General features: G+C 40.3%; 1 protein-coding gene across 1 annotated transcript; it reads right to left on the bottom strand.

Annotated features, from left to right (window-relative positions):
* Positions 1–1,279: 1,279 nt before the first annotated feature.
* LOC128745652 (uncharacterized protein DDB_G0271670-like) lies at positions 1,280–18,821 on the bottom strand (the record flags this gene model as incomplete). The annotated part of the gene is made up of 4 exons (XM_053842729.1): positions 18,588–18,821; positions 15,178–15,455; positions 14,773–14,924; positions 1,280–2,334 (listed from the first exon to the last, which is right to left on the bottom strand). Coding segments are annotated over exons 1-4 (1,719 nt in total), but the record flags the coding sequence as incomplete, so codon positions are not given.
* Positions 18,822–20,323: the final 1,502 nt, after the last annotated feature.

Here is a 20,323-nt window from a genome sequence, read left to right on the forward strand (position 1 = left end):
TGCTTCAGTAAGTACGTGAAGCATTTCCGGGTAAGGCCATCGACCGTCATCATTTGACTTAGATCTGCGTGGAGGCGCCAGGTGGGAGCTTGAGAGAGCCAGAGCTATGTTTGACGCTCCTTCCAGGTAACTCTCTCCATTTCATACCCTGTATGTTCCAAGCAAACCATCGCGTGCTTATTCATAAAGAGCCCGAACATTCCAAATATCGAGTTTGCTGGTGGATACTCCCTGAATTACTATTATCGTTTTTCGTGATATGTAAGGTCTTCGGTATGCTGGGTATGACATGGGGAAGGCAAATGAGGAGCGTCCAATATTACTCTAGCCATCCCAAGCCCCTACCTAGCGCCTCCACGTGGCCATACCTGATAATGCTCAATTGAGTAGCCAAGCTAGGAGGTGCGATGCAGGGTGGTTCCCGGCTGCCTGGTCTCAAAACCGCGGTTTTGGGCAGACGGCGGAGCCACACGGCCTAGCTAATAGGTAAGCCTAATAAGTTATTTTAATTATTTTTTCGTTTTAGCTTATGAAGCATCTCCTGCTATATAGTAAAAACTTTGGCCAAAACGAATTTTAATACTACACATGGATACCAGAATGAAAAATTAAATTAACTATTAGAAGCACTTATGGAACCTCAAAGGACGCTCCTCTATCTCATATGAAGGACTGCTGGTGAGATTGTTCTATTTTTACCATATATACCACATTTCATCTTAATATCATATTATTAACAGTATTATTATTGATATCATAAATGTGGAAGGCTGGATGATGGAGTAGATTGCCAACCTGAATCCTTAAGGTCTGAAGCAAATATGGCACTTCTCAATTCAAAACAGACAAATCATCACCTGGGTTAAAGTTGGTACAGCGAAATTGATTATTACATGGAAGGATCCTAATACTGGAAGGCGACTCTTATAACCCCGGAATGCGCACAAGTGCCTCTGCTTGTGGGTCCGCCCAATCCCTTTTGGTCCTTCTGTAACAGCATTAGTGTGAAATTCATTTGATAATCAAATTTGGATCTACTGTAATTCTACCCACATACATTGGCAAGTCCTTGAAATGATGGTGGCTTTCCTCTACTACTACTACTACTACTACTACTACTACTACTACTACTACTACTACTACTACTACTACTACTACTACTACTACTACTACTACTACTACTACTACTACTACTACTACTACTACTACTACTACTACTACTACTACTACTACTACTACTACTACTACTACTACTACTACTACTACTACTACTACTACTACTACTACTACTACTACTACTACTACTACTACTACTACTACTACTACTACTACTACTACTACTACTACTACTACTACTACTACTACTACTACTACTACTACTACTACTACTACTACTACTACTACTACTACTACTACTACTACTACTACTACTACTACTACTACTACTACTACTACTACTACTACTACTACTACTACTACTACTACTACTACTACTACTACTACTACTACTACTACTACTACTACTACTACTACTACTACTACTACTACTACTACTACTACTACTACTACTACTACTACTACTACTACTACTACTACTACTACTACTACTACTACTACTACTACTACTACTACTACTACTACTACTACTACTACTACTACTACTACTACTACTACTACTACTACTACTACTACTACTACTACTACTACTACTACTACTACTACTACTACTACTACTACTACTACTACTACTACTACTACTACTACTACTACTACTACTACTACTACTACTACTACTACTACTACTACTACTACTACTACTACTACTACTACTACTACTACTACTACTACTACTACTACTACTACTACTACTACTACTACTACTACTACTACTACTACTACTACTACTACTACTACTACTACTACTACTACTACTACTACTACTACTACTACTACTACTACTACTACTACTACTACTACTACTACTACTACTACTACTACTACTACTACTACTACTACTACTACTACTACTACTACTACTACTACTACTACTACTACTACTACTACTACTACTACTACTACTACTACTACTACTACTACTACTACTACTACTACTACTACTACTACTACTACTACTACTACTACTACTACTACTACTACTACTACTACTACTACTACTACTACTACTACTACTACTACTACTACTACTACTACTACTACTACTACTACTACTACTACTACTACTACTACTACTACTACTACTACTACTACTACTACTACTACTACTACTACTACTACTACTACTACTACCTGAGAAGGCTGAAATCTTAGCTATAGCTGAAATACAACATTTATTATTACGGAGTACAACGTTCAGTTTCAAGAATGTATCGTGAGGATAATGGTTTACAGAAGCAACTGTGCGTTACGGTAGGTGAATTGACACAGAACACAGGCTGATGCGTACCATATGAATTAAACGAAAGGTACATAGAGATACGTAAAACTGCATGTGAACTTTTGCTCGCACGATACGATAGATGTTATACGAGACGATCGAGTTTTAGTATTAAAGAACACACGTATGAATTTAGACATTTGCTTAATATTTGAAGTAAAATAGTGATGTGTGACTTTGTTTTTCAGGAATTTCACACTTCACTTCTGGTGAAGGAAGAGGAACAATGATAAAAATGAAACTTTCATAGCCCTGTGAATGAGAGTGTATAGTATCAGTTAAAATTTAAATAAGGAAATAAAACACTGCCTAAAAGTACTTCGACACCACTCATTGGTGTCCACGAAAGACTTTTATATGAAACATAAAAAAAGTGATAAAAAAAAGAAAAAGTGTCGGCTCTGTTGGAAACTGTACAAGAACAAGTTAATCGATTATGACGTCTGTTAGTGCATAAATATTGCTGTGATTTATGGTCACCGGCTGGCATCTTGTCGTTCTCCGGAAAGCCGCCTGTAGGAATGAACTGACACATTACTCAGCAGGAATTGGTATTTCACAGGCGTGCTCTTTACGAGAACGTCACTTTTTTTTCTTTCAACGTCACTTTTTTTTCTTTCCACATCGCGCAGGCCCTTTCATCCGCTTCAATTCGGCAAAAAATGAGACATAAAAGCGCCTAGTATAACTTTTATTTTGAGTGAAATGTGATCAGATAAGTCAGTCAGTGTACACGGACGACCAGCATTCAATGATTTGAATTCTCAATTGGACGCGTCGTCGAGTCGACATTGTGGGCTTTGCAAGCGTTATAGCGGCCTTTGCTTCAAAGGGAGGGTGGTAAACAGTGGGTTGGAAGTTTCTGGTGAACCTCTGGGAATACGTGTGAGGGCTTGTGGCGAAACGGACAAGCGAGCGGGGAATTTTGTGCATTTGATGAGACGCTTTGACTCTCTCGCATTGACGGATAGTACGTGCGGCGTATGTGCCCACAAACCCGTTCCACCGCACCCAGACCGGAGTGTAATCCCTCCGAAAACTGAAATGCCAACCGGCGACAACAACCAACAACGGTTGCTGTACTGCTACGTGGTTTGCATAAAAGTGTGTACACCGACTCTAGGCAGGTACTTGCACAGGCCCCGGAATGAGAATACTTTGCCGTTGCATTTTTATTGTTACGGCGTTCGATGCCCGTTTGAAGTGTTCCCTGGAGTACTGGAAATAATGATTATTTTAACGGCATCGCATCCTGTTACGCCACCAGAAAGTTTCTCCGATAGCGAATATTTCTTGCCAGACGTAATTTACGTGGGGCGGCCAATGGCAACCATTGTAACTATATGATTACAACAGCAGAACGATAGATCGTGAATCGTTTCCATAGCTGATTGACCCTATTCGAGCGGCCGAAATCATGCATGAATTCCTAAGCAGCAGGTAAGTTTTGGTACGTTGGTTGGCCAGTATTTCGGTTTTCGGCATGCCCACAGTGGCATGCAACTGGAGGAGGCACAATCGTTCGTTGCATGCCCGGCCTGGAAACCTTATAACAGTAGTTGAAAGCCCTAAACGACATTTGACTGTAAATTATGGTTCTGTTCACTAATTTTTTTGTAGAAGTAATTGCTTATTATTTATCTTTGTAAGAAATTGAAAAAAAGAACATAAATGTTGTCAAAAGGAAAAATTACATGTTTGTAACAAAATATCATTCCCTGCATGAAATTATACAGTTAGCTTCCACTGTTTACTAAAAGCATCACTTTAGCTTATGTAAGTGTTTCGTATTGTTTATGTTAGACAATTTCAGCGAAATGGGATCCAATTGAAACACTTTCCATCGACTTTCGATTGGATAATCTGAGTATTTTTTATGTCTCTCATTAGGTCCGCAACTGCACTATATGTCAGTCATTTATTATGGAGTACCACTCCGGATACCATCAGTATCAGGGCTGTAACAAAATCCCATGTTTTTACAGTAAACTAGACCATTATGCTAGAGTCATAGAAAAGTAGCGAGAAAAACGATTTGTTTTATAGCATGCTGAGAAAGAGCAATTTACAACGATTCCGGGATGTTTAATTCGTAATTTAACCGATAAAATCATCCCCTGCTCAAATACATTTTAAGTTGTCACGTGCACGGAGAATCAACAATTCTTGCCAATATTCTTGCCAATTCGCTAAGAAAAGCAGCATCGAGTTTATTGATTCTATCCATAAAATAAATGATGAAACTTTGAAACCAAAAATAAATAAATGCTTATCTGTGACAGTCGTTTTTTATTAACCGTATATTCCGAGTGACAGAACTCAAGCCAACGTGATATAAATTAGTGGTTTGAATTCAAGATATTACAACAAACGTGATTAAATCTTTATGATGCTTCTTGGTTGGACATGATGGATTTAACCTTTGTATAACCTTCCTTCATAAGAGCGATTAGCCATAGTGTTGAATTCCACCCACTATTATTCACTAGCCGGATAGAAACAAGCGATAGCTCATGGTTCAACGTTTAAATTTAATGGCACATCCTATTGGTGCAATAATGAAAAAAGTGTGATGATAAATATCACGTGTTTCAAAAGCATGTTTTGGAACGAAAATTATCAAGTAATCGTAGGATGGTGATGCGCAAATGATTAATTCATCGCTAAAATTTCGGACGATTAGATTAAAACTGCCGAAGTTTTAGAAGAATTACATTAAGAATTTTTTACATAAAACTTCATGCGGAAGACGGGGCGTGTGTTGCAACTGTGACGTACCTGTGAAATTTAAATTGGATTCGAAATCAAACTTAAATTCTAACTTTAGAATAGATATTAGATTAACATTCAAATTTAAATTTAAATTCGGACTTGAACTTGGACGTGATGTGTTTTATTTGCAGTTGGACGTAAAACTGAACTGAAAGTTGCACTCAAACAGGACCTGAATTGGAAGTTAAATAGACCTGTAATTGAACTTTTAGTTGAACATAAATTGGAATTAAATTAATCAACATGTTGAACTCACAATGGGTTTGATATTTTGTTCGTGAAAGCAGACTTCAAATTAAACTTAAATTTGATTTGAAATAGGACATTCAAATCCACTTCTACTTGGACTATTTTAAATCGGAGGTATGATAGATAGATATAAATAGATATAAATAGATCTAAATTAGACTTGAAAGTGGACTTCAAATAAGACATTAAATTGTACAAACCACATTGGACTTGACATCGTGGGTAAAATTAGAATTGAATTCGACTTTGAATTGGCTTTAAAGCGGGGCATTAAATGACACTTCAAATTGTATTTGAAATTGGGCACTTCAAATTAGTCTTGATATTGAACTTCAAATCGAAGTTTAAATTGGAATTAAACCAGACTTAAAATTGACACTCCAAGTTGGTCGTATGGTCGAATCTCGGCTGGGCGGTGCACCTAGAGTCAGTAGGGTAGTTGCACTAGCCCCGTAATTGTCCTGTACTCTACCAGTCGGCTGCGAAGTCTGTCGATAAAGAAGGGTAATATCTTAAAGACGGTCCAAGGTTTTGTTTTTTGGGACTTGAAATTGTACTTGAAATTGGACTCAAATGCAATGGTAAAATTGAAATTTAATTAGACTACAAATGGGACATTGAAATTGGACCTCAATGGACTTTAAATTGTCCTTGAAATTAGACTTTAAATTGGACATTGAATTGCACTTAAACTGGGATTTCAAATCGGAGGTGAAATTGGAATTAAATTAGACTCGGATTCGACCTAAAATGGGACATAAGATTAGATTTGAAATCGGACTTAAATGGACCCGGGTTCAAATCCCAACCCCGCAGAAGTCACGAATGACCTAAGGAAACTAGGGTCGTATGCGGACAGAGAAGGGGCACTCATGCGAAGGCTGAAGTGTAAACTCTCCGCCTGCAGGACGGTTCTTCTTGACTACCAAGAACCAAAGCACAGGGTCCAAAGCCCCTAAAGGAGATGTTTGTAATAGCTGTTATCCATGGCTATTATGTAAAAACTTGAATGGATAAACCCCTAATCCAAGGTGTGAAGCGACCCGTGCCGAGGGATGAATGCTGGAGGGGTTTCTATAAATTCTCTCGCCGCAACGGAGCCTGTGATGTACCAGGGCGCCCTCCCCAGTAATTTGCCCTTGCTGCATCAAGCCGGTCACTGATGCAGTGGACGATTTCTTACCGTGCATGTTCTCTCTGCCGAAAAAACAAGGTGGAGAGGAGAATAGCAGTAGCAGGGCTTGAAAAGGGATCGCAAGTTGAATGTGACTGCCGTGAATGCGAACTTTTCGTATTCAAACTCCGCTTTTTGAACGATCATTTGACTGTTTTTTAAATCCAGTCAATCTGCCGCTTGCGCTGCTGCCGTCTTACAATTTATGCGGCATCTCAGCAAAAGCAAGCAGTCGATCTCCCGTTTTGCTTTGCGCTTTGAGAATATAAACTGCAAACTGACTGGAAGCATACGGTGACGTATTTTTTTCATTTCTCTTTTTATCTCCAAATCGGCTGCTCACAGTAACAGTTTGTCAGCCAGACGTCGGTCCGACGCAAGCAAAATATTCGTTTGTATTGGACGGAGTCCGACCGACTTCTTCCATGCACATGTAGTGTTTTTTTTTGTAGTATTGAATCATACGATTGTGCGGTTCCTTTTCGTTAGTGTGGTGATTGCCAGTCATTTGACTGTTTTGCAGTCATTCGCTGCTCCAAACGGTAAAGGCAACTTGATCGAAACGAAAATGTTAAAAAGCTCTAGAACGCGTTGGTTCTACTGTGTGCAATCGGCGTTTGACTGAGCAAACTGCCAGTTGTGTTATGCATAGCGTTCGTATTCTACCACTAAACGGACGGTATGAACTTGAATGCGTTGGTGTGACTGCGGTAGAAAAAAGGATCGGTCGAAGCCCTCGCGACTCGCCTGCCATGGAATATGCTGTTCAGCTTCGTTAAATTTCGTTTGCTTTTCAATGCTACAATCCATGCCGGACCCTCGTATCTGAGTCATAAGGGTCGTCTTTTGGCTAATGTTTTCTTATCGATCCTCAGATACGAAGGTCCGGCACGGATTGTAGCGTTGAAAAGCAAACGAAATTTAACGAAGCTGGACAGCATATTCCATGGCCATGCGAGTCGCGAGTGCATACAGCACGGTATCATTCGAGGCAGTATGCGTTATTCCCGAGATGATTCCTATCAGCATCACTCTCGAGGAGGATAAGGAGTGCCATCACGGGAAGGGAAACTGGAGGAGTTCGGAAGCTAGCTCCAGTGGAGTACTTAGCCAAATGGCAACAGGAATGGGATGCAGCAATAAACGGTAGATGGACGCACAGGCTCATACCGGTGTTGTTGACCTGTCTAAACAGGCAACACGGGAAAGGTAACTTTTTTCTAACGCAGTATCTGCCAGAGCACGGTTGCATCAGGCAATACCTGCGTCGATTCGGACACGCAGCCACACCTGTCTGTCCAGAATGCGAAGAAGTAGGAAAAACGCTGAAGCATGTGGTTTTCGAATATCTAAGATTTGCCGCGGTGCGAAGCGAGATACCAGCCCTGGCCTTGGAGAGCATAATGCACAGTGGGGCGACTCAATACAAATACTGGCCAAGCCAAAAAATCTCTTCAAATCAAGGATAATATGTGGTTCTTAAGTAATTTTTGGGTGCTGTGCCCGAATTTCAGTTCTATTTTACATTAGAACGTATATTTTTTGTGTTTGGGAGAATTTTCAACTATTTTTCAAATATTTTTTAAGTATAATGACGTATAAGAAAAGAGAGTCATTTGGAAAACTATTGCAGATGCATTTTTATTTGATAAAACATTTTATAAAACAATACAAAGCAAGTATGAGTTTTAAAAATCAACACAAAATCACATAGGTATAAATTAATATTGATCAAAAATCAAAACTTTTTCCCTTATTAGCTTTCTTAATCTTCTTTATCTCCTTCTTCTTCTTCTTCTTCTTCTTCTTCTTCCTCCTCTTCTTCTTCTTCTTCTTCTTCATCTTCTTCTTCTTCTTGGTCTTCTTCTCCTTCCGCAGAATCACTCGTTTCACATTTCGTCTTCAATAGTAATATGTATAGCGTTCTCAGGAAGATTTTTCTAATTACATTTTTTCCTTTCGAAGAAGCTATAAACTTTATCCGGAGAAATAAGAAGACGAATGATTCTATCACGATTTGTATTCTTACACTCATGTTTGCATGTAAAATATTGTCTAGTATTTTTATCACTATTTTTAGCATAAGGCAATAACCTTATTTTCGTGAGGGTCAATACCGGTATAGTCACGCCTCTTACACCGAGGACCTGGGCTCAATTCCCAACCCCGCAGAAGGCGCGAATGACCCGAGTTGTTAAAGTAACTATAATTAAACAAAAAAAAACTTATTGTTGTGCTTCTTCTGTCATTCGTCCTATCAGCAATATAGTTGTTTAGATTCATTTATGACCGCGAATTCAAATTCTTTGCATTGCAGTGGACGTATTATATGAGGAGTATACCCTGACATGAAGGTTTTTGGTATACAAACAATAAGTTTCGAATTTTTCTGAAATAATGTGTTCAAGGACTTGCTTTGAGAAAATTTCTCAACATTTAAATTAATATCATATCTATACCCGTGATTTCAGAATTAATACCAGGATTAGCATAAGATCTTCGAGCTGTATTTCCGTCATTACTATTGCCGTATCCTACAGATTTTCTCCAACCTCTAAAATCTAGTCAATATGCAATCTAGTCATGGACCATGACCATGAGTTTATTGAGAAGCGCTGCGAGGGTAACTGTGAGGGAACAGAAGCCAAGATGTATGTATTACTCTTGTTGACTTTTTCGGTGAGAAATAAGAACTAAAATGTTTTCAGCGGACGTTTCGACTTACTATGCTTCAGTCATTTACTACGCGTTGAACATCTATTCTCACTGCCTCGTCCTTTATAACTTTATCCTTTATAACTTAACGTCCTTTATAACCTTTATAACTTATGTTGGACGTCATTTGTGGATCGGTACACGTCTCGACAGCTATACGAAGTACTGCGATGACACAGCCTCCCCACGAAGTACTACCTTGCGAGGGGGAGGGGAGAGAGAGAGAGAGAGAGAGAGAAAGAGAGAGAAAGAGAGAGAGAGTACTCGACCGTTATCGACTTTGATATCTATTCTAATGAAATTTCTCAGTTATATTCATAGTGTTAAAACTTTCCACTTCCACGCTAAAATAATTGAAACTAGACCAATTATCTTGGTTAAAATTGTTATAAATTATTGTAAATTTTAATGTGTTGTACACGATTGCTCATCACTTTCCAATTACACATCTAATCAAAAAACAATTTAATTGTGATCTATGAGGCTATATTTCCTTTCGAATGACACTAACAGCGCATAAATCGGGTTGTCCATCTCTGAGAAACGTGCGATCCTTTGTACCTTGTCAACACATGGTTTTAAGTATTACTTTTAAACAACTTTTACCATTTTTATCGATTTATACAGGTCATGTTATTTTGTACTTTTATATGAGGGAGCAAAAATGTTTTTGTAAGGAACAAACATTGGAAGAACTGGGAAAAAATATATACAAACTGTGAAAAATAATTGACTGTCCAGGTGGGACTTGAGTGAGAGTTGCGGGTTCAAGTCCCACCTGGACAGTCAATTATTTTTCACAATTTGCATATCATTTTTCCAGGTTCTTCCAATGTTCGTTCTTCACAAACACACATTTACTCCCTCATATGAAAGTACAAAATAACTTTTAAACTACTTGTTTATTTTCAATAAAACTTCCTAAAATACTTTATGAAAGTATCAGCTTTCATTTGGTAAAATTATTGAAATCGATTGCGTGGTTCCGGACAAAATCGTGTCACGTAGTTTTCACATTTTTGCTTAGAACTTTTGAACGAAATGTTGGACCACGAACTAATTCATGAATAGTGATATCCTAGGCTGTAATACCTTTCAAACAAAAGTAGGGTGAATAATAGCGGATGAATCGGCTCAGCCATCTCCTATTCCTCGGCGATAGAAAATGTAGTATCACGCACAAACACACATACATACATACACATGCGAAGCCATTGCTCAGTTCATCGAACCCTATCGATTGGTATATGTGACTCAGCCGTCCGGCCTTGGATCAATTTCGTGTTTCTCGACCAATTCCTAAGCCTTTGTTATAGTATAACAAAGGTAAAACCGCGGCTGTGCAACTATCGGCATAAAAAACCCACGTAAGGCTTGTTCGCGACAAAATCTGGACACCTCAATTTTGTAATAAAACAAATTGGCTAGAAGTTTAATCTATGAAACAATTTTATATCATTTATGTGTGTATCGTTAATAATTATCAAACAAATTAACATTACTTATTTGGTCTGCATGAAAACTTGGCGAACTTTGGAGTTTACCTTGCCATGAGGGTCAGTGCAGACCAACCAAAAGGCAACCAATTTAGCTGCGTAGTATCGAACGATTTTAAAATACTGTGAACAGTGCTTGGAGGAAATCCATGCTTCTTGGCAAGTTTTCTTAACGAGAGATCCAGATTTTCATTGCGACCGCACACAATTGTTTTTCGCACTTGCTCTTCTTTCGACGCCACGCTGAGCGCTTGTAATATAAATAAGTGTTATATCAGAAAGAACAGACATACGTCTACCACTCTGCAAAATATTTCACTCATTGTTAATGTATTTCCGAAGCTGTATGTGTTTAGGGGTGTCCAAATTTTGTCGCGAACAAGCCTTAATTAAAAAATCACCGGAAAATCTGAAAGTCGTTGAAAAAATCACTGGAATTAAAAAATCGCTGAAAAATCCTCGTTAATTCGAAAAATGTTGTAAAAAATCGCGTAATTCCAAAATCATCATAGCTAAAAATAAACCGTGTTATTTCAAAATTCCTCATAAAAAACCGCGTAATTCAAAAACCGTAAAAATATACTGTGTAAAAAAGATTAGAGTGTATGTGACTCGGCCCTCCTAGCCTCGGATCAAATTCGTGTTTGTCGACCAATTTCTAGAGTTTTAGTGTTATTTACCCTACACGTATTTTGGTTACGTCTTGTAGCTTCTATTAGTGGGACAAGTTAGTGATTGCAATTAGAAAATAGACTAATTTATAATCATTTTATTTGGTTATGAACAGAGAGCCTGTAAAAAATATTTTGTTTTGCAAAAGAAAAGTATATAATCATTAGAATGACCTCACCATGTAAGGCCATGACGATGAGTGGAGCCGTGACTTATTACTATTTAGTTTAATACTCAAACAAAACAGTGACTAGATATAGTTAAGAAGCATAGCCAATTAAGCACTTCGCACAAAAAAGCGTTTCAGTAACAACTAACAAACAACATTCCATGGTGGCGCACGTTTGGTCTAGGCGGGTGTCTGCAACCCGATCAACATATTTATACAATTTGTTTCAATTTCGATGCAACAACTGAGGCATCAATTAAAAAAAATCGCTTCGAGCCAAGAGAGAGAGAAAGAAAGAGAGTGACCCACAGACACAGCGGATAGTCTGTTTCACTCTGCCGGTTACTATCACCACGCGCCGCGCCGGGGTGCCCGGTGCCGATTTTCACATGTGAGTTTATTGCACAGAATAACAACCGGCTAAATTAACAAGCCGTTCCAAATAAACAAAATTATACACTTGTGGCACGCCGGGTGCATTATTTAACAATGAGCGAAAAAATGCACTGAGAATTTCGAACGCGCTGCATTCGGGCTGCACATTAATGAAGTCCTTTTGCGTTCAGGACCCGTCAAATGAAGTTGGTCGATTCCGGTAGCGAAAAAAAAAGTGCAGTGGAATCAGTGTCAATCTTTCGTTTATTTAAATGATCCACTCCGTTATGTGCTGAAGTGTTTGAGGAAAATGTGAATTCGAAATTAAAATTGAGCCAAGCTTTCTTTATTATTTTTTCGTCAATAGAGGTTTTTCTTCGATCAATGAAATAAGTTTATGAGGGGTTTTACGAAATAATTCGGGTTCTTGAGACAATTTTGATATGGGATGCTTTACAGGCTATCATTCAACAAGCATTTTACTTAAGTATATAGTAGGGTATCGCACATGTTTTGGTCATGGCGTAGCGCAGTATATGTTATTGGCTACCTACGGCAAAATCAAATGGAAGTGGCCAATAACATATACGTTACCCTACATGTTATTATTGTGTGCAATTTTTTTTTGCTTGAAGCATTTTTTGGTAAAAAAGAAAATTATTCTTCTGAAACCAAATACGTACGTTGACTCTCACAGAATCTTTTCAATCTTTTGAATAGACTTGCGTTCTACCAATCACTAATAATTTTTATGGATACAGTTTGATTGCATCCTACAGAACGCTGGGAAGTTGTTGTCTGCAATTAACGGGGTGTGACAGCGCAGATGAAAAACTTAACATAGATTTGAATGATTCACCGAGAAAGTCCATTGAATTAATTTTTCAGTGATTACTGAATTCAAATTTACTCATTTATATTTACAAATTTTTATATTATATCATCAAAACTAGTGAGCAAAAATAATTTCTGTCAAGCATGATATCCCGTCATTATTCGAACCGAGCAAATCGTCGGCGGTTACATTATACTACACGCAACTTCATCTGGAACTTGCGAAGAAATTCGGTCGTTGTTCTACTTTTTCGACCGCCATTAACAATAAACGGCCTTACACAGCCTATACGTAACATTATTTCTCATTCGATATAAGAAAAAAAAACCCACAACCATCACCGGCGGTGGCCTGCTTGTTTTCGGGCCTAGTTCCAAAACCAGTTCCGTCTGCACCCTAAGGATCACTTCGATTGACTTGTTGAATCGTTCGCACCCTTACCGCACACCGGGCGTAGCCATCCGACGATTATCTAACCCGGCAGCAACGATGAATGACCGACCGAATGCCGCCAAGGTGACCAACTGAATCGGGGTTCGTTTTTGCTGAATGAATGCGTTAAGCATATTTTTTTCGTTAACTGGCTCATTATGCTGGTTTTCTCACACGTAGTACCTTAATCAACCTTCGGTAATAATAACAATGTACATTCATCGTGAAAGTACTGCATCGATTACTTTAAAAGTATTATGCGGCAGCTATGTTTTGCTGCACTTGGTATACATCCATTAACCGAGCGGTGGAGTTTTCGTCCAAATCTGCGATTGTCAGAGTGAACGGCCCAACAAGGTTATTTTGTAATTTCACTTCTTGTTCTACCGGTTTGCTATTTCTGATGTATTAAAACAACTTTTGATCTGTTGTCGGAACTGACAACGAGCGGTTTATCATGACCAATCTCCTTGTTGACATCCAGAAGCAACTTTGTCACAGAGTTGTTCTTCGTAAGATAATTATTGCAATTAGTGTGCCTGCCTTGAGAGGAGAAAGAATTTTTGATCATTGGAAAATACAATATGTCAAAAAATAGTCCGTACAGTACTGACTGTTATTTGCATATTTGTTTCATTTATCATGCTTTTTGTGTTTCAGTCGTCAAATATAATACAAATTTTATTCGAAATCTTTTCGCACTTAACCTTCATTCCATTCCAAAACATTACAAATTTTCACCTAGTTTTTTCCGCATACAGAGTTTCCGCACGCGCTTGTGTGTGTTTGTGTTTTTTTCGTGTCGAAACGCTCACACGCAGCACACTAATGAAGTACACTCAAAATAAATTTCACGTCGAAATTATAGGAAAAGTTATGTGAATATTTTCCATCCAGCTTTTCCTGCAATATTTACGTGATTTTCAGCTAGTTCGCACGCATACTAACGCGATAGATGTTATTATTTTTTCCAATAACAATCAGCTGAAAGTCACGTAACTCCCTGTAGAGAAATTTACGTGATTTTTCACGTGGATAGGACGTGTGGATTATTTTGAGTGTATGTTTATATCACACGATACAGTGTGGTACTCTAACCCAGTAACCCACGCAGGCCGCCTGATCATAACCTCCCCGCAACTACCGTTAAATATTACTCTAGGGATGACTGTGTCTGTACACTGCTCCGTACATCTTTCGAGACGTGGACCGATTCAGAGATGACGGCCAACATAACATCCATCCTGCTATGGCTACTCTCGCAGAATTTCATTCCAAGCTTGGTCTGCTCTGTCACGCTCGTCACCTTGCCTTCGAAGTGTCTGTCAAGACGATCTAACCGGGGTTGATAGTTCAATCATCATTTCTTCACTTTCGTTGCAGTTGCAATATAATCTGTGCTACTACGCCGTAGACGGTATTCTATACGCTCTCCTCCGGACACATTTCGCCCACTATGTTCTCCACAGTCAGGGGAGGCATCTCCCTTCGCACCGCGGCAAGTAGAGGACATTCGAAGACTACGTACTGTGGGGTTTCCACCGTCGCTCTGCATTCCGTGCAGACTGACGTTGCGTGACCTGAAAGAAATTGGGTCAAGAGTCAACTAGACTTTTCCATATCCCACTCTTGCGGCCATTTGACCTGCGGTTCTTCCCTCACCAACTTCCGGATTTCTCTGGTGTTTCTTTATCCGTAGCAGTCGTTGTCTTCCACAAGCATGATGGGGATTAGTTGTATACGCACTGGCGATTCTTACACCCATAAGTCAGAACGTACTATACAGCTTCGCACGATTCCGCTTGGATCATAGCATAGCGATACAGGCTGTACCTCCATACCGCAGTATCGACTATGGCTACCGCAATGGTAGCCTTCGACGGCTTCTCAGAAACGTAGTCGACGTAGCAGTTAAGGTTCAACCGGTCGTCTATCATTACTCCCAGATGCTTGATAGCACGCTCCCCGTGCTCCCCGACAGCATGTGCTCCCCGACGGCGATGACTAGTTGCTAACCAGTAGGAAACTCTGCCTGCAAATGACGGGCCTGTGTAGAGGCATGTTCGAACGAACTTGAAGTTATTGAGAACCAGAGCAGAGTGTCCTAGCCCCTGAAAGGAGGACGTTAGTTAATAGCTTTTATCCATGGCTATTATGTAATCCAAAGTATGACGCAACCCGTGCCGAGGGATGAATGGGGGCTTCTATAAATACTCAGTCGCAAAGAAGCCTGTGGAGTACCTGGGCGCCCTCCACAATAATCTGCCCTTGCTGCATTAAGCCAGTCACAGATGCAGTGGACCATTTCTTACCGAGCAGCCTCTCTCTGCCGAAAAAACAAAGAAACGAAGAGGGAGTTCTGTTCCTCGTCTATCCTCAACATACCGAGTCGTTGTCGAAGATGTGACTCTAACTCTCCGTTCACGGGTCCAGATTCACTCTGCCGAATCTCTGACTGTGTGCTGAAGGGTGAGCTGAACAGCCATGGCCAACTGGATGGCCGTACATCGCTCAAACAATCAAAAAAAAATTATAACGCCGAGTATTAAGGTTACTCAAAAGTTGCTGAGTCTCAAAAGAGAGATCTCAGCAAGTTTACCGCAAGCTTCTTGAGACAGGACATTGTCCTAGGAAATATCAATATCAAACCGAATCTCGGTTTTGTTCAAGATGATATTTGTAATGCCGTGTAATGCCGAGAGCGAAACCTCGGAACACTTGCTCTGCAATGGATCAATGAGTTTGAAGTGACAACTACTTGTTTCTGGCGCTAATGTAGGGTAAAGAACTAGTTTTAAGCAGTCTAAGCGGGTCACTGATTGGTTTACCTTATTACAAGCGATGGGTTGACTAAGTGGGGGATATCAGCATACCAATCTGCTTGCTATCTTTAGTTCTTCAAGCTGTTACCATTGGAAGACACTATTGTTGAGCTAAACTTTTGATTTTTCGCTTTAAAAGTTGGGGCGGTGGAACTAATTTTGAACACACCGAACCCATTTTCACCCGCAAGGTGCTGTTTTCAGCAATCCTGAAATCTGAATTTTTTTACGTCCCGTTAAAAAATCCCTCGAACTTTTCCCCCTATTCAGTAAGTTCGCGTTCCTATCCGCGACCTACTAATCGGCATCTGATGCGTAATCGGCATAGCGTATCGGCATATGCGTAAAATGCCATCTGTCTAAATTGTTTATCGGGGCATACACTCACCGCACCGTTCGACAAACGGTATTCGTCGTCTCTTTTATTCTCTGGTGTTCTTATGGGAAACTGCGAGTTTGACGTCTCACTCGCTGTTCATAAGGATGGTGGGAGAACAAAAGAGGCAAACATAGAAGTGCACACGATCTAACTTTAGAACAGTGTTGTCAAAGCAAATAACATTGAAACACATCGTTGCTTCATTAAATCACTGAGAAAATCTTCGAAAATTATTGAAAAAGCTGTCTTTTGTGTTGTTTTTAATAAAGAAAAATTAATTATGAACATACATTTCTCTTAAAAGTATTGAACCACGTTTTCACCATAGGAGGTTTCAGTTAATTTCAAACTTAAAATTCTTATTTCCAGAACCGAAACAGTATCTTGGCAACACGATAGTTCATCAGTTGTGCTGCAGCTGCTGCTACTGGTGAACAGGTTCCATCAATTCAGAATTTGTTTTCAGTTTTGTTAGAAAATAATAAAACTATCGACTAGTGACAAAGCCTTAGATAATAGAAAAAAAGAGACTGAATAATATGGTATGTGACAATTGAGTGCTTGACTTTCAGAGTGGTTGTAATCAGTGCTGAAAATTTGATGAATTCGTTAGTAGCGAGGTGGCGATTGCTGAAGAGCAGCTGAAAAATGTACGTTTTTGGACAACAATTTTTAATTCATCATATTTCTTGTCGGAAACCCAGTAAATTGTGTTTGTGTGAATCAAATGTATGGTTAAGTGATTTGTGAAGATGATCCTATCAAAAGATTTTGAAAATATGAATAAAAAAGTGCATTTTCGGCTCATTTATGTTCAACTGATTAAAATAGGTAACACTGCTTAACTCGTTCCTTACCCTATATCAAACCGTCTATATACACTAGCGCCAAAAGAAAGCCGTTGTCACTCCAAAACCAGCTATCTTCAAAGATCCATTGTGGAGCACTAATAGGATGCAGACTGCAGTAGCTCAAAAAGAGCCTACTAGAGTCTAGGGAGATCTAGTTTGCGTCGCCGCTCAGGGAAACAAGGTTCATAAACCAAGCCTGATTGGCATCTGTCTCGCTCCAGCTACCAGCCTATCACTTCCTCAATAAGTGATAGGTAAGCTTGAAGCGTACAGTAAAAGAAATAAACGGGGCATACCACAGTAGTTCAAAATATTGGACGCAAGAGTAAGAGCACTTAACAGAAGAGGAAAACCAGCAGAACCTCCGTTTTATGGTGAGCAATTTGCAGTTTTGCTCCCTGCGTCCAGTTCTCGATTGTTCCAATCGCCTCTGTCACAAGCATTTCTACATTACTCCACCGGTGACACGCCTGTTACCGATAGCAGGGTGTCATCCACAAAGCCGACGATCACTGCGTCTCTGGACAGTCTCAAAGACAGAACACTGTTATACATACTGTTCTTAATCGTTGGGCCAAGAATGGGGTGTTGTGGAACTCCCGACGTAATCTTCGTCGTCTTACGCCTCTTAGTGGTCTCGGAAACAAGCATCCGATTCCTGAACTAACTCCTCAGAATTCTGCATAGATATCCCGGAACGTGCCATCTATGTAGCGACTCGGCGATGACCTCCCAACTGGCACTGTTGAAGCTTGTTTTTTACGTCAATCGTCACAGCGATGCGAAAACGTTCTTCGGTTATGTTTGGACTACTTCTCGGCTGGTTTGTCCACCGTAGACTTGCCTCTACGGAACCCAAACTGCATATTTGGCATACCATGTTTAACTTCTGAATGCCTCGTAATTTTGTTCAGGATTATCCTCTCCAGGAGTCTTCTGCATGTATTTTGCAGACATCCCAACAATCATTTTATTTGAATAGTAGCTTATTCGACCATTATACAGCTAATTTCCAGTAAACAAGCGTTTGGTAAGCTATTATACAACAGAAATGGTTTTTTGGGATATCGACCTGTATTACGCCGGATCCCTCGAAGGTTTTTCAGGCTTCGGCAACAGCACTAGCTTCTAGATCTTCCATCTGCCCGGAAAACTACCATATTCTAAGTATTTCTGTAGAACAGTCATTACCATATCCGGGAACGCTTGTATTGCTGCCTTAAGAGCCGCGTTGGGAATTCCATCTGAACCAGGGGCCTTCTTCTTCTTTAGCTGTCTTGCCAATGCCACTATTTCATCGTTGAAGACTTGCAGACCGTCAGTGCTGGCCGTCTTTTCTGGACCGTACGGTGTTGGTGGCCACATCGTAGCAGTGTGCGTGGGGAGAAGTCCCTCCACGATAACCTTCAGCTTATTTGGACACATCTCCTCAATTGTCGCAGGGCCTTTTAGTTTAGCCACTACGATTCGGTACGCATAATTCCAAGGGTTGGCGCCAGCTTCTCGGCACAGCTTCTTGTAAGAGTTACGTTTCTTTGCTTTATGTCCCGTTTCAACGCAGCCCTAAGCAATCTGAAAATCATGCTACACTCTTCACGGTCTACTGCAGTACTGCAGCTCTCCGAACCCGTCTTCTGGCTCTGAGGCAGGCTGCGCGGAGGTTGTTAAGTATCTTATTCCAGCAGTTAGCTACGCGCCGAGTGTTACGCGGTTTCAATTTTCTCGGCATGGTAGCATCACAAGCCCTCGCCAATGTATCCGTCAACTCATGAGCATTCAGGATCTATCTTCCACTGTCCAAGGACGTCGTCTTACACTTTCGCTTGCAAGTTCGAACTCTGTGCTTTATCATCGGATTCCGCCGACCGATGGGGTTTGCAATCGCTTGGTGAGCGCTGTGGGTACACCCTTCACAGACCCTCCAGTTCAGCATCAAACATGGGCTACCGACACAGTGACGTCGATGATAGAAGTGCGACCATCTTTACGAAAAGTGCTAACGGTACCTTCGTTGAACTGTGCAACTTCTAGCTTAGCCAGGACTTCCAACAGACTGTACCCTTTGACATTAGTAGATCTGCTACTCCACAGTCTCGGCGTTTAAATCTCCTCCAATTATAACTGACCTTCGCCCGACGAGTTCCTAGGTCAACGCATGCAGCATCCGGTGGAACTGCTCTATGGTCGATGTTGGGGGTGCGCACAATTGCACAAGGAGCTCCCCCCTTAGATTTTGACAATCGCGAAACCTTCATACGAACTTGATACTACTACAGAGACTGTAGTTTACAGAGTCGCCAAGACACTCAAAAACCGTTAAATTTTGAACGAAAGCGTACCTTTAATATTTTTTTTTGAAACCATGGTTCTACAATTGATGAAGGGACGGTAGGGGAAAGAAATTAAAATTTTTGGTGAAGGAGGGGAAGAGCGGAAAGGAAGGGGGGGGGGTATTGGTAGCTATGCTTGACAAGTAGTCATTTTGACTCCTACCTTTTGTCCAAAACAATTGATTCAGCGCAGCTTTCGGCAGCGAATGCAGCACTAATAGACGGCATGGATTTTTTGAACCTGTATCAAGCTAATGTTCAGCGTAATCAACTTGGACGTGTGCTTGATTTAGTTTTTACTAGTGATACCAATATTATGGTTGATACGGCGGTAGCACCCTTAACACAACCGGACTTGCATCACCCTCCCCTGATCATGTCGCTCCCCGCCACTCAACAAGTTGCCGCACAAGATTGTATTGTACCAGTGAGACGCGAGTTGAATTACCGCAAGATTGATTTCGATGCCTTTTCTGCACATCTTTCGGATATTGATTGGTCCAGCTTGTACGAAACTGACTCGGTTGACACCATGTCTATGCGATTTTGTGACACTATCCGATTATGGTTAAATCAGAATTTGCCTTTCGTGAAACC

The sequence above is a fragment of the Sabethes cyaneus genome, chromosome 1 (assembly GCF_943734655.1).
Source record: "Sabethes cyaneus chromosome 1, idSabCyanKW18_F2, whole genome shotgun sequence".
Lineage (NCBI taxonomy): Eukaryota > Metazoa > Arthropoda > Insecta > Diptera > Culicidae > Sabethes > Sabethes cyaneus.